This window comes from Podarcis muralis, chromosome 2 (assembly GCF_964188315.1).
Source record: "Podarcis muralis chromosome 2, rPodMur119.hap1.1, whole genome shotgun sequence".
NCBI lineage: Eukaryota > Metazoa > Chordata > Lepidosauria > Squamata > Lacertidae > Podarcis > Podarcis muralis.
In genome coordinates, this window is record NC_135656.1 from 100,717,716 (window position 1) to 100,733,767 (window position 16,052).

A 16,052-nucleotide genomic window follows, 5' to 3' on the forward strand; every position below is an offset into this window, starting at 1 on the left:
ATGTATGCTTTCCGTTTCCCTTTACTGCACCTATCTCAACTTCGAGGATTGCAGAAAAGGCAACCATTCAATACAGAATGTAATTGGTCAGAACCATTTAAATGGTGATTTCAAACTTAGTGGGCTTGTAAATGTTCACTTTAGGTCGGGAGTGGAGAACCTGTGGCCTTCCAGATGTTGTTGGCCTACAACTTCTGTCATCCACAACTCCTAAGCTAGGCTTGGCTGGGGATGGTGGGAATTGGAGCCAACATCTGGAGGACCACAGATCCCTGCTTAAGGAGAAAGTATCACATCCCACATAGTTTTTCAAAAATTTTCTGTTTTTGATAAGGCCAAAACTTTCGAAACTTTCTTCTTCTCATGTTTTAAAATGCCAGACAGAGTTAATAGTCAGAAGTTTTTAAAAGCACAATCTTACAGCTCAGAAACATTATGTACTGTTATTCATACTTGTCAGTCCTTAGAGGTTAACCCACAATTACTTTTGTGTGCCACAAGGAGAGGGACTGAGTACAAGCTGTGTATCGCACTGGAGATATTCGCGCCACAAGTAGAAACATTTATGTCTAAAAGTGCATTATGCTCCACAGACCTCTGCAAGCAGAACGGCAAGCCTTTTTCTCCAAGGTCCAACAGAGTGGACTGTTTCTCAAGTAAATGCTGCATAGGGTTGCATCCTAATAAACAGTGAAATCTCAAGCAGAAAGTAACAACACTTGAAACAGGGGCATCCCAGCCCCCCTGTTTAAATTGTAAAAAAGTTTGGGTTTGATGAAGAAGAGTTTGGATTTGATATCCCGCTTTATCACTACCCTAAGGAGTCTCAAAGCGGCTAACATTCTCCTTTCCCTTCCTCCCCCACAACAAACACTCTGTGAGGTGAGTGGGGCTGAGAGACTTCAGAGAAGTGTGACTAGCCCAAGGTCACCCAGCAGCTGCGTGTGGAGGAGCGGGGAAGCGAACCCGGTTCACCAGATTATGAGTCCACCGCTCTTAACCACTACACCACACTGGCTCTCTCATGATGAGAAAGTACAGATAGTTTTTCTCCCAACAACTTCAGCATTTCTGAAAAGTTTAAGCCACTAGTCCAGGAATAGGAAACCTATGGTTTGCCAGATGTTGCAGGACTACAACTCCTATCATGCCTGTCCACTGGCTTTGCTGGCTGAGGCTGATGGGAGCTGAAGTCCAACAGCACCTGGAGGGCCACAGGTTCCCGGCTCAAGACCCACCATTATCCATTGAGCCTTGCCTCTGGGCTGCAAAACAGGGCCCCTCCTTCCACCAACTCATTCAACTGAGTGCCCCTGTTTTCCTTCAGGAAACTGGAGGACATGAGGAAACAGGAGAGAGCTGGGCCACAATGTTCTTTATGGTGTCTCTTTACACAGAATGGCAATATTAAGGCTATTTCTCAAGATTTATTAAGCTGTAGGTGAGTTTCATTACGTGAGAGATGGGGAGAGGAGAGAACTGCCTACCTTCACGAGACCAAATGCACCGTTTGTTTTAAAAAAATAAAAATGTTAGCGCAGCTTGGAAGTTCGAGAAACAAAATTAAATGAGCTGTGAAGATTATTGAAAATCAATCACAGCCGTAATGAAAAGTTCCCTGTGATCTCTCCAGAGCTAGAGAGTAGAATCCTGCTATGAATTGTTAAACTGGAATGAACCGATAAGGCAGAGAATGTTCTAAGTCCAGCATCCTGAACACTCCTCCTCTGACAAAAGTGCTAAAGGATTTACAGGGTACCACAAGTGGCTCAGGATAAAGTGGACTGAATAGTACAAAATGTTAGTCATGTCCTGGTCACATCCAAATTGGACCACTGCGGTGTACTCTTTGCAGGGCTGTCCTTGAAGAGTGTTTGGAAACTCCAGCAGGTGCTCAGATGCTTCTTTAGGGCTTCCCTTTGGTATCTGGTTGGCCACTATGAGAACAGGATTCTGGATGAATAATAATAATAATAATAATAATAATAATAATAATAATAAAATTTTATTTATATCCCGCCCTCCCCAGCCAGAGCCTGGCTCAGAGCGGCTAGCAGCAATAAAAGTAACACAGCATTCTAAAATCAATATTCTAAAATCAATTCAAAATCAAATGGCAATCACTGGGCCAGAGTTCTATGAGGATCACCAAAGGAGGGGGCCAGACTGTCTATTGGCCTGATTCAACTGCCCAAAGATCCCAAATTGTATTTAACAATTTTTTTGGCATCATCATCATAATTTTTTATTTATACCCCACCCTCCCTGGCAGGGCTGGGCTCAGGGCAGCTAACACCAAATATGAATTACAATAAAATGTAATAGAAACAACAAAGAAACAAAGAAACAAACAGTTAATTAAAATACGGCTTAAAATACAGCTTAAAATGCAGCCTCATTTTAGTAGTAGCCCATAAATCAAGACCATAAAGGGACGAAACATCAGATATTCACCCGAGCCAGCTATCCATGCTGGGCCAGCAAAAAAAGCCAAGGGAAAATTTATATCCCAAATCCCATATAAGGGGTCAGAGTGAGTCTAAGCCAAAGGCCATGCGGAACAACTCCATCTTGCAGGCCCTGCGGAAAGATGTCAAATCTTGCAGCGCCCTAGTCTCTTGTGACAGAGCGTTCCACCATGTCGGGGCCAGTGCTGAAAAGGCCCTGGCCCTAGTTGAAACCAATCTAAACTCCTTGTGGCTTGGGACCTCCAAAGTGTTCCTCTTAAGTTCCTCTGCGGGGCATACCAGGAGAGGCGGTCCTGTAGGTACGAGGGTCCTAGGCTGCATAGGGCTTTAAAGGTCAAAACCAGCACCTTAAACCTGACCCTGTACTCCGCCGGGAGCCAGTGCAGCTGGTAAAGCACTGGATAAATGTGATTTCGCGGCAAGGACCCCGTAAGGAGCCTCGCCGCGGCATTCTGCACCCGCTGGAGTTCCTGGGTGAGTTTCAAAGGCAGTATTAGAAGGTACAATTGTGTTGAACCAAAGCTGAACTCTTCAAGCAGCTTTGCAAACCCCATATTGGTGGTCAAGATAAACCCACAATTAATTGGGGGTGGTTGAAGCAATAAGCTCATATATGTTTATGTTCACTTGCTTTGACATAAGCTAACTGGCTTACTTGATGTTATCCTTATCAGTGCTAGGCTCTGAGCTCAGAAATGGGATCTATCTCTGGGTATTTGCCACCTATGCCCTCATCTGGGCAGCTGAAGTGATGGGAAGTCCTAGACAAAGTGACATATACTGCTTTGTGTATGAAGAATTTGTGCACGTTTGCTTGGGCACAAACAAGCCATCTCCTTGCTGTGGTGTCTGTCCCGCGCCCGCAAAGGCTAGGAGAACTGGCAGGCTGCTTTGCTGTAAAGAATAATTAATAATTTTATTATTTATACCCTACATTCTTTAATGAAGCACTAGAACTGGCCATTCTGGCCATCCTTCTTTGGCATCCCGGCATCCAACACTATACACAGATACAGTGGGGGTACGGGGCTCAACATTAAGCCCTGACTCCAAGATTGTGCTGTTGCGCTGTGGCCTAAACCACTGATCCTCTTGGGCTTGCCGGTCAGAAGGTCGGCGGTTCAAAGCTGCACAGCGGTGGTGAGCTCCCATTGCTCTGTCCCAGCTTCTACCAACCTAGCAGTTCAAAAGCACACCAGTGCGAGTAGATAAATAGTTACCGCTGTGGCGGGAAGGTAAATGGCTTTTCTGTGCGCTCTTGTTTCTGTCACGGTGTTCCATTGCGCCAAAAGCGGTTTAGTCATGCTGGCCACATGACCCAGAAAGTTGTCTGTGGACAAACAACAGCTCCCTCCGCCTGAAGTGAGGTGAGCGCCACACCCCATAGTTGCCTTTGACTGGTCTTAACTATCCAGGGGTCCTTTACCTTACCTGTGCTGTTTTTTCCTCGCCCCACAGCCAATAAGGTGAACGTCTGCCAATGGGGAACCTTTTGCCTCTGTGGAGGATCCCCACACAAGTCAGAACCCTGGAAGAGGCAACCTTGCTGTATCCATGTTGGTTCTAATGCTGAGTGATGCCTGAGCAGGCCTCTTGTGCGCCTAGATGCCTTGTTTACTAGACTCCTATTGTCTGCAACCACTCTGCTATTTCAGTAATGGGAGACAGGAAGGGCTTTTTTTTTCAGCTGGAACTTGCCGGAACTCAGTTTTGGCACCTCTCAGGTGGGCGCCATTGCAAATTTGGGGAGAACAAGGGTTCATGATGAGTTACGGCACCTCTTTCTCTAGAAAATTAGCAGTGGCAGACAGGTAAGTATCCAGATGGCTCTGCAACCTCTGTGCGAAGTTTCAGTGCTAAATTATGTTCATCGGGTTTATTTTACTCACTTGCAAAAATAAATAAAAGCGCATTTGTGTATCCGTGGCGCGTGCGGATGTGTGTGTTCTTCGAGCTTTTGCTTCATGCTATTCTGTTGCCTTCCCAGAGGAAGCTTTGTGATATTGCAGAGTTGTTGTCTTACAGTTTTTCTTACCAACTTAATTAATTAGCACAATGTCACTCCTGTTGCTTTTTTAATGCCTAAGACAGTTGGTGACATTTGCATTAACCTTTTCCACCCCGAGGTGACGGGGCTGGGTTGGCAGACTGTGTTTCTTGCCTCATGCTTTTTCTCCATCTTGGATGTTTTCACAGATGGGGGACTCAAGGTGACTTTAACACGACGCACGCCCTTCCAGCAGTGAAGGTGAAGCTGTTTACCGAGAGCACCGGCGTGCTGGCTTTAGAAGACAAAGAACTCGGGCGGGTAAGGGCAGCAATGCTTCTTCAGCTTTGCTTTGCAGGAGGAGGAAAACCCCACCGCCCATCAGGGGTAGCAGCTTTATGAACCCAGGTCGCAAAAGAACACAGGCTTTCTAACCCGCAGTGCTGCAAATTAGAAGATTTCATCTCTGGCATAGCTTTTTAAGAACTGCAGCCTACCGAACATCCCCAGACAAGGAAGTACTGTATTTTTCGCTCTATAAGATGCACCAGACCACAAGACACACCTAGTTTTTGGAGGAGGAAAACAAGAAAAAAAATATTCTGAATCTCAGACGCCAGAACAGCAAGAGGGATCGCTGTGCAGTGAAAGCAGCAATCCCTCTTGCTGTTCTGGCTTCTGTGATAGCTGCGCAGCCTGCATTCGCTCCATAAGACGCAGACACATTTCCCCTTTTTAGGAGGGAAAAAGTGAGTCTTATACAGCAAAAAATACAGTAATATTGGCAGCTGTTGGGAAAGCACATAAAACACATAAATGCACATTTGCAGAACAGAAAAGGAGGACAGAGTTTGTTCTAGAGCTAAAAGACAAGCTTTCTGGGCTGGGAAAGAAGGAGCTAGATTGGTTCCTTGTAAGCATCACAATCACTAAAGAATTTCAGAGAGGAGATTGGTTGAAGTCTTTGTTTCAAATAAAGTGTGGTGTGTGTGTCGCACATAGAATCATAGAATTGTAGGGCTGGATGAGACCCCCGAGGGAATCTGTTCCACGGTTGAACAGCTCTTGCCATCAGAAAGCTATTCCTGATGTTTAGTCGGAATCTCCTTTCTTATAGCTTGAAGCCATTATGTCTAAATTGTTGGTGCACAGCTACACACCCAATTAGACATAACCACAAAAGGTGGGTTAGAGGCCACCAGTGGGCCTTAGCACCTCCTCACTCACCTGACCCATCTCCTGGTTGGGCTGGCGAAAGCACCAGTGACTAGGGATGAGGGAGAAATCCAAGGCAGTTCCTGTTTAATGCCAAACTGACGTAATTTGCACTTTCTGAAACAATATTCGAACTGAAACCCAGCCATCCTTCAAAATTTCACACATTTCCAAATTTTGCAGTAAAGTTCTCTGGCCAAGTAATGCATTTATTAGGGTAAATAAAAATGCAGATATTAGCAAACATAACATACCAAAATCTTATTAGGCGAAATTGCTTTGCAAAGATGTGTCTGTTGTACAAAATTGCACACGAATATGTGTATATTAGAAGAAAATCACACTAAAATATTGATGAATTCTCATGAGGCCAAAGGGGGTGTTGGAGGAACTTAGGAGGAAAGGTAAAAGATGGATTTCTTTTAAAATCAGCTTAATAATAGAATCATAGAATCATAGAGTTGGAAGAGACCACAAGGGCCATCGAGTCCAACCCCCTGCCAAGCAGGAAACACCATCAGGGCACTCCTGACATATGGTTGTCAAGCCTCTGCTTAAAGACCTCCAAAGAAGGAGACTCCACCACACTCCTTGGCAGCAAATTCCACTGTCGAACAGCTCTTACTGTCAGGAAGTTCTTCCTAATGTTTAGTAATAACACACTGGGAATAGAAAGGAAGGGGATAAGAAAGGAGAAAAAAGTGTGTGTTAAAGGAGCAGGGAGGAGGGATAAAAGAAACTGGCAGTTGCAGGGGGCTAAGGGGTAATTTGCAAAGGAGAAAAGAAGAAATGACAATGAATGAGTAAAAAATACTTTGAGAGGCATAGGGAGAGCGAAAAATATAAAATAAAAAACCTATACCACTGCCTAAAACAGGGACGCTGACTCACAATACCTATGGAACTCTTCACCACAAGGTAACTTCTGTGGCAAAGAATTCAGCAATTTCAAAAGAGGGCTTTTGTACAGGTATCAATAGAAAATGATGTCACTAATTGCCAGATGACCCATCAACATCTGCCTCCATTTTGTGACTGGCTGTGCCCCTGCACTACCATTTTGTGTCCAGTTGTCCTCAGTAATCTTTAGTCATCTCCAGCGGGCCCCGGGAGTAGAAATTCTGAGAACCCCTGACTTAAGAGCTTACTATAAGTGTGGTAGCCAAGTTTGTAGGATGTATCTGTCACCACACTTAGGGACAAGGCTTCAATGAAGTACACTTTATTTAACAATAAGAAATAAATGGAGAACACAGCAATGGGCAATTTAAAAGGACAATATACAAGCACTGCTGCCGTAACTTCAGGAAGATTGGTGGGAGATGTGAAATGAAGTCTCCCTAGTCCACACTTCAGCTCACGAGTGATGGGTAAGCTATCTTGGCTACATGCTTTAACCTACCTTGTCTAACAGAAGATGCTGAAGTAGAACACTGATCCTTAATTTCTCTTTTACCGATTCAAAGATATATTTTAGTTCAGGCAAGCTATTGCAATGAAGAAAAGAAGGATGAAAAATCAAGTCAGATCCTCTTCACACATTGCCACCAGTCAATGCAGGCCTCTTCCAGGTGTTTGTTTTAGAGTAGAGATAGGTAAAGGTAAAGGGACCCCTGTCCATTAGGTCCAGTCGCGAACGACTCTGGGGTTGCAGCGCTCATCTCGCTTTATTGACCGAGGGAGCCGGTGTACAGCTTCCAGGTCATGTGGCCAGCATGACTAAGCCGCTTCTGGCAAACCAGAGCAGCGCACGAAAACGCCGTTTACCTTCCCGCTGGAGCGGTACCTATTTATCTACTTGCACTTTGACGTGCTTTCGAACTGCTAGGTTGGCAGGAGCTGGGACCGAACAACAGGAGCTCACCCCGTCGCGGGGTTTCAAACCACCAACCTTCTGATTGGCAAGTCCTAGGCTCTGTGGTTTAACCCACAGCACCACCTGCGTCCCTATAAGAGTAGAGATGGGATTGCCTAAACTGTAAGGCTGTTAAAATTTACCTGAGCTTCAGCTAACTTGTGTTGCAGACATACAAAGCTGCAGACTGTCCTGGAAAATACTTCACCTTAACAGCCCGGGACAGGAGGATCTGCTGTGGATGTTGGGGATTGATTACGTGATGTCAGCTGGGTGATCAGTAAATAATTCAGCATGCTAAATTTGGCAACAGGGCCCCTGCTGAATTAACTGCAGCCTGCCCCTTTCTCCCCCGCCCCCAGCTGCTAAGGTTCATAACACTAATTCCCCTTTTTGTGATTCAGCTTGTTCTCCGGTGCTATCAGCTACACACAGAGTGCTCCTGAATGTTCCTTCTCTGTTGCTTTATGACACTTCAGTTAGTCATCATTGATTTTCCCCCTCGCTCTCTCCAGAGCCTGCAGCTGCACAATTTGTCTTGGTGGCAGACATAATTGCCAATGAATTCTATGTCTGCCTCTGCTTTCTCTTCACTCACTCCCCTCACACACACTCTAAGCGTGAATTTGGACATAAGGACCATCTGTGTCTTTAAACAGGAGGTCCTTTTAAGGTGCAGAGACTGAGAGATGCTTTTACTATTAAAGGCGCCTTCACTTCTCCTCAACTAGGAGAGGAGTGTCTCCCACAGTGGGCAGAAGGCGTCTCTGTTGTCTTCCCCCTGATGAATAGACAAGTGGGTGTGTTTAGAGATTTGTTTTTATTTATTCCAAGAGAGAATTATGCCCATGGTTTAGCGTTTCAAATAAATACAGCCCAGGGTTTTTTTTGCAGATGAGCGAAGGAAGAAAATAGTGTCCCAAAAGTAGCCGAACCAAGCAGTTGAAAGTAGAATGAAGCCCTGAAAGAGGAAAAACCCAAAGGTGTTCTTGAGACCAATGCCATGCTTGATTGGAACTTAAAATATTTCAGCTGTAGCTCAGCGGCTATCCCAATGCTTCCCATTTAGCTGTAGCAATAACGGCAAGAAGCAATAATGTCCACAAGCCACAAATCATTGTTCCATGAAATCTGAGAAGAACGGGCATTTGGTTTTTCTAACAGCCCAATCCCGTAGTGTCCATGCATGTTTGGGGAGCCATGAAGGCTCAATAAGCTTCTTTCTGTTCCCTGCCTAAGACTACAAATATGGTGGGTGTAATGACCCTTGGGCATGATTTATATAGAGACTGAGCTTACCTGCTCAGTTTGCAGCCAACTCCTAGGCTCTCCTCTCCAGGAAACCCAATGGAGCTTCCAGAACCTTAACCGGGGGTTCTTTACTACTACCAAACAAGAGAAACCCCTTGCTCCTAAGGAGCTGCATGGCACACTGCCTCAGCTCAAAGGACTGTACCATGAGGCACTGATTGCTTGATTTATGGCATTTATATCCTACCTTTTTATCCATGGAGCTTAAGGTGGCACACATGGTTCTCCCCTTCCACATTTAATTCCCATTTAACCTACCTTGTGAAGTAGGTTAGGCTGAAAGGCAGTGACTGGCCCAAGCTTTGTGGTGAAATGGGGATTTGAACCCTGGTCTCCCTGAAAGCAAGTGCAAAGTAGATAAATAGGTACCGCTCCGGCGGGAAGGTAAACGGCGTTTCCGTGTGCTGCTCTGGTTCACCAGAAGCGGCTTAGTCATGCTGGCCACATGACTCGGAAGCTGTACGCCAGCTCCCTCGGCCAGTAAAGCGAGATGAGCACCACAACCCCAGAGTTGGTCACGACTGGACCTAATGGTCAAGGGTCCCTTTACCTTTTACTCCCAGGCCCTAGTCTGACAAACTTGACCACTGTACCACACTGGTGGAAGGCAGACAATAAATCTTGAAGCTATCTGAAATATGTTTGCGTTGTTAAGTAGAAGTGACAACACAGTTTTCTGCTGGAACTGTATCTGAGTTGCATTTGGGTTGCAAGTTGTGTAGGCCTGAGCTAGACGTGTCCATTATTCTGATATGTTTAGAAGAGGAAAAGTTGACCAAATATAGCTACTAACTGCTAGCTCACAAACAAATGTATTCCATTTGAAATGTGAATGAAACTTTGGCTCAAGATACTGTTGGTCTCCACAGGAGATTGTTGGGGTCAATTCAGTTCTTACTTGGCATGGAGCTTGTGTAGGAAAGAACCTTTAAGTGGGTAGCCATGGCAGGGAGGTGCCCTCTAAAGTTTTTATGTCCTTTCCTTTAAAAAAGGAAAGGAAAAAAATGCTATGTTATTTTTAACTTGGCAAAGAAAATATTCATTTAACATAATAATTTGCTGAAGTCAGAGGACTCGGAGGAAGCATTTAGTGATTTGAGCTACATATTTAAACAGAAATTAGGTCTGTTGCTGCAATCGGTGCTTGAGATGTTTTAATCCCATTACAGAAATAAAAAAGGTATAGTGTCTGTTGAATCAGCAGCAGAGTTCAAGATCGATGGAATATTAGAAAGATGAAGTTGTGTGTCAGTATTAGGCAAATACAGCTAGTCAGGAAAAAGATAGAAATCATCTGAGTAATGAGAGTACGTGCCCTTAAAGGTTAATGCATTAGGAGGAGATTAATCCTGCTGCAGAATAATAAGAAGCTTAATAATGAGATTTTACCTCCTGAGTCATTGGAACAAGCTGAAATGGAAAACAGAGGTGCCAAAAGTAAAAAATGATAAGAACATGTCTTTACTCTTCAAGAACCCAAACAGAAAAACAAATAATATATCAGAAACAAGATACAGAATAAACCCTCAGGGGGGCGGGGAGGCTATTAATTAAACCGTGGATAGTTTTCCTGAGATATTTTTAATTGTGTCAAAGCACACACCTCAGAATCATCTCCCTAACCTTCCATAGCTTTTTATAAAATGTTATCATTTCCTTAACCTTTTCATCCTCTTCAAGTATTTAAAACAGTTCTCATTCCATTAACTTACAGTGTAGCTTAACGTTTAGCTTTATCTTATTCAATAAAATGAACCTCTCTCCCTTCACATTGTTTTTCATCTTTTTATGCTACCACAACCAAAAGCATATATATTAGCATACTAGAAGTCATACTTGGTGTTTTATAAAAAAACCACCTTCTTTTCGGTATATTTAAAAACATTCTTATAGCAACTCTTATAGCAAATTCAGTGTCTTTCTAATGACACATTCATATTTAACTGAAACAAAACTGCGCCTGTTACAAGACTCTGTGGTCCATGGTACAACCATACTTTGAAGGTTGTGTACAGTTTGGGTAACCACACCTCGGTGGGATGAGCGGGTTGCCTCAGAGGCAGAAGAAAAGAAAACACTGGATTGGGAAATTTCCAATCCCATTCCAGTGGGTTTTCCCCTTCCTCAGCTCCCCAGTAAAACAATCCAATTGGGAACCATAGAAACGGGCATCAGAAATCACTTTGGATATGGAAAAGAATGGAATAGGGTGGGGATTTTGTTTAGTGACATCACTGGGGCCTGCCCCCTGTGACATCACCAGGGCCCAAACTGAGACCTACGGGTGGGCCCCAAACTCTTAGGGCCTGGGATGCTCCTGACTAGACATCCCTATGGCAGAGGTGTGTACATACAGAAGCAGACAGTCGGGAGAGGAATCTTGTCAGTCAATATTGCAAGAGTAACCTTCTGGAGCCTTGATGGCGGATGGTGCCAGAAGCAAAACTGGGTGAAGCTTGAAGTGGCTCTTATCTTTGTAGAAAAGGCTACATTACAGCCACACAAAAGCCACAGGTTTCTATACAAATGCACACATTTATTCACACATAAATATGCACATCTTCCAAACAGGCAAGCAAGAGTTTGATGTCATGTTCCAGCTGTGTAACATCTCTCATTGAAGTGCTGTTCTGGGGTTGGTGGGACATGGCATGGTAAATTCTGGGGGCCAGAAAGGCCTGGAGGGTTGCATTTCGCCCCAGCCTGCTTTAAATACTGAGACCCAAAGCCAACACTTTGAACTCAGCCCAGAAACACTGCAAAAGTCAAGAATGAATTGCGTTTCTCTCTCAGTATCTCTGCACTCTCTGTTCTCTCTAAACCTCACCATACTAAAAGTTTCTCTTCTTTGTCTCCTTCAGGTCGTTCTTCATCCTACACCCAACAGCCCCAAGCAATCAGAATGGCACAACATGGTTGTTTCCAAAAACTGTCCTGATCAGAACCTGAAAATCAAACTTGCAGTCCGAATGGATAAACCTCAAAACATGAAGCACTCTGGGTAAGTAGTTTGGCATCCGTCATTTTTCTTCCTGGCGCTACAGGGGGCGAGACAAATGTGGCTTTGCCTTCCTCCTCCTTGGTTTACATATGGTTAAAAGATGATTCAGTGGATCTCAGCTAATCATTTCAAAGATAATCACCGCATTTTAAAAATAGTAATAATAATATTTTTAATGACTTAAATTGAATGCCTTGTGTAAACCACCCTAATATTTTAGTTCTAATTAGCCCTGCTTTCCCTCCGCCCCAGAGCTTTTGGGAAATTTGACTTTAATTTGTGACATGACAGAATATGACAATCTCCATTTAAAGAATGACAGCTTGTTTTAATAAGTAATAGTTTGTTTATTCTGCAGATGCGTAGAGCTAAAAACTAAATCTGTACAGAATTCACCAGGAATTTTGTTCTGTTTGTGTGTGAGAGACAGAAATAAACAAGGAAATTGCCCCATTTGTATTGTGATGTTGTTTTGTTGTTATTATTTGTATAGCACTCTTTATCCATAGAACTCAGGGCAGTTCACAACGTAATGCAAAAACACTAAATACATATTAAAAATACAAACCAGTAATCTCCCCTTCCACAACACATTTAAAAGGGCCTCGGATGTCAACCAGCCAAAGGCCTGAATGAAGAAGAATGTTTTCACCTGGTGCCTAAAGGTGTGTAATGAAAGCCCCAGCTGAATCTCTTTGAGGAGAGCATTCCACAAATGGGGAGCCACCACAGAAAAGGCTTGTTCTCATGTTGCCACCCTCTGGACCTCTCATGGAGGAGGCACACAAAGAAGAGCCTCAGAGGATGATCTCAGCCAGATGGATGGGGTATAAATAATAAATTATTATTATTATTATTATTATTATTATTATTATTATTATTATTATTATTATTCCCAATTGCTCAATGTCAGAAACACACATGATTGATCCCGCCACCGCCACTGCCACCCCAATTGGACGGAGAACGAAAAGACCACAGCAATCATTGTCATATCTTGTACAGATCATCGCCATATCTTGATTTGCTTGATGTGTATGTTTCTTACATTGTATTTTCAAAATAAAAGTCTCATTGCTGTGTGGTAAGAACATTAACAGAAACTGTCAATTATCATTATTTACAGGGAGATGTAAATCTTTTCTATATTTTGCAAATGTACTATTTTATTAAAATCCTCTGGAAGACTGTATGAAGATGGTACAGTTAGGAGCAAAAGAAGCTAATACAGCAGAAAGTAATTTCTCTTGTTACAGTACTATTTGGATGTAAACTATTCAATAACCTACTTTCACCAGGAAGTATTTCATCTCTGCTTTTTCACTTTTCCTCATTTCTAACCTGAGAAGTAGGACAGTTAGAAAGTTCCTTGCCCAAATCCATCTAGTAAATGCTTGACAAAGCATAAATTTGAACTCCTCTGCATTAAATTATCTCCTGTAGGAAAATCTACATATTCTCCATAAAAATCTGCCCTAAATTACACTTCCAGAGCCTGTTCTATAGTAAAAAATAAATAAGCAAGGCCAATATGGTGACATGTATGCATGACAATTGGGGACCAGTCCTACTAGATCAAGCAGCCCTGCTAGACCTAGCATTCAATTAATTTCCTCCCCTCTTGTTTAGAAATGTTTCTGGGCACGCCAAGAATATGTAGCTGACCAATCTGAGATTTAGATCACCCTCTGTGGATAGTCATTCAGCAATATCTCATTTCTTTAGAAGCTTCTGAGTGTAACTCTCCTAATTAGCTTTGGCTTTTTGTCACAGTTCCTTTTGACTCGCAGTTGATTCTGAAGTCTTCAGTACATTTAAATGATTAAGCCATCTGCCCTGTTCTTACAAATTTTGATGCTCCAGACCTCTCCGAAGTCAATTACAATTTCCCCACTAACTTCAGAGGACTTTTGTTCAAGCCATAAATAATGCATCCTAGAATGTTTCTGCCAAATTATGCATAATTGTACAGCATGTAGGCCAAGTGCCTGACAGTTTTGTCTGCATAGATTTAGGCTTGATTTAAATGTGACGCAGGAGGTCAAGAAGAATTTCCCCGGGTTGCAGGGGCTCAGCATCTTATTTAAACCTGGCCTTTATATGTGCATTGAGGGCTTTGCTGGTTGAGGGACCTGGTTTAAGCAAGGTACACAGGCAACTTCTTCTTGCCCGCTTGGCATCACATTTAAATCAACCTTTGGAGACAAATTTGAATTCATGGGACTGTCGGAGTTTCCTCACACTTTTCTGTTCTTTGCACCTTTAAAGCAGCGTAAAGGGCAGCAGAAATATTTTTCAAATATCAAGAACCCTCCTCTGATTCCCAAATATCCCTGAGCCAGATCACGTGACATCTTTACCCATATTGAACCCCTGCAAATGGAGGGTGCACTTTCTTTCTCTGTCCACCCAGCATGCCGTATTTTTCAGTGTGCCCCCTATTTTGGGGGGCTCCAATTTAAGAAAATGGGGGGGAGATGGCCCAGAGTTGTTGAGCTTTTTTGGGGGGTGCCAAAAATCACTCAAAAGGGACGCGGGTGGCGCTGTGGGTAAAAGCCTCAGCGCCTAGGGCTTGCCGATCGAAAGGTCGCGGTTCGAATCCCCGCAGCGGGGTGCGCTCCCATTGCTCGGTCCCAGCGCCTGCCAACCTAGCAGTTCGAAAGCACCCCCGGGTGCAAGTAGATAAATAGGGACCGCTTACTGGTGGGAAGGTAAACGGCGTTCCGTGTGCTGCGCTGGCTTGCCAGATGCAGCTTTGTCACGCTGGCCACATGACCTGGAAGTGTCTCCGGACAGCGCTGGCCCCCGGCCTCTTAAGTGAGATAGGCGCACAACCCTAGAGTCTGTCAAGACTGGCCCGTACGGGCAGGGGTACCTTTACCTTTACCTAAAAATCACTCACCAGACTGACAAACGCTGCCAATCACACACATCACAAAAGCCGCACAGTGTCTGCCCTCTGCCAACAGCAGCCGGCAATTGCACGCACAATTGCCAAAGCAGGAGCCAATCCACACCATCCCTTGCTGCAGCCACCAATCACAAACCCTATGGACACAGCAGTTCCAGCATTCTTCCCCCTAAAGTGAACCATGTGAAGATCATAGGCAAAGTATGATACAATTGTCTTGCCCTGTAACCAGAGGTACATTGACTCCAATAATACAGGTTCTATTTGGCTTCTCGTGGCTAATAATATCCATTTATAGATATGCCTCAGGTGTCCTTTTTATTTTTAAGGATTCTATCACCGCATGCTGTGATAATACATTCCATAATTTAATTCATCATACTCTCAAAGCTCACACAGAGAGTGCTGTCATATCTGCTGCTGCTGAACAGAGTTATGCCCACAAACTAATATACCAAAGTAGGTCAAAGAATGAAAGTAGATCTAAGCCAAAATGGGTATTTTTCTCAAGTATTTTTACCTCTTCCTTCTTTCAGTTACTTCTCAGAAGCAGGGCAAATGTATTAAAATCATAGCTCCCTCCAAAACAACTATTCAGAGTGATGGTTACTGCTTTCATTCTGAATTGGCTTTAGGAGATGACCGCATAGCCAATTCTGATTGGCTATATAATGTCATAATGGTTAAATAAGGTCATGATGTGTTATTTGTGTGGTAAACATGACCTGTATAAAGCATAAACAACAATAAATATTTACAGAAAACATAAACAAAACCTTTTTTACACCCTATCGCATATGATGTTAATATATTTCTGAAGTATCGTATGCCCTCCTTTTAACACACCCTCATAGCTGATTTGCAGTAAAATTCTCCTCATCACTTGATACAATGATATAAATCATATCAAATGTATCCATGTTTTCAACACTTTGTAATAAATTAATGATCATGAAGCAAGATAGCAAATTGCTGCAGCAATCGCAACACAAAAATATTTTTTCTTGCTTTGCCCATATCCGCACTTTCAACACTTGAAGCATATTTATAAATTCTTCAGTAAGCCCTTAGTTTCCATGTGGGTTGAGTTATGGGGATATCACCTAAAGCCATAATTACATATAGTCAAAACACATTGGGTGCAATGTGTTCCTGGACACCCAACCCCTTTTATGTTTTTGTTTTTTTAATATTTATATTGTCAAGTGCGTAAAGCTGAATGTACACAAGATAAATGTGCACAAGTTGTGGGCTTACTGTACACACAGGTCCGACTATACAAATGCTTATTCTTTGAGCATTTC

At 43.3% G+C, this 16,052-nt stretch overlaps 1 protein-coding gene across 24 annotated transcripts in view; it reads left to right on the forward strand.

Moving 5' to 3' along the window:
- CADPS (calcium dependent secretion activator) overlaps nucleotides 1-16,052 on the forward strand; it is a 337,672-nt gene that overhangs the window by 149,864 nt on the left and 171,756 nt on the right. For all 24 annotated transcript variants that reach the window (XM_077925069.1, XM_077925070.1, XM_077925077.1 and 21 more), the window contains exons 7-8: nucleotides 4,665-4,776; nucleotides 11,698-11,837. In XM_077925069.1, the coding sequence (XP_077781195.1) occupies nucleotides 4,665-4,776; nucleotides 11,698-11,837 (252 nt within the window). The remainder of the gene's footprint in view (nucleotides 1-4,664; nucleotides 4,777-11,697; nucleotides 11,838-16,052) is intronic.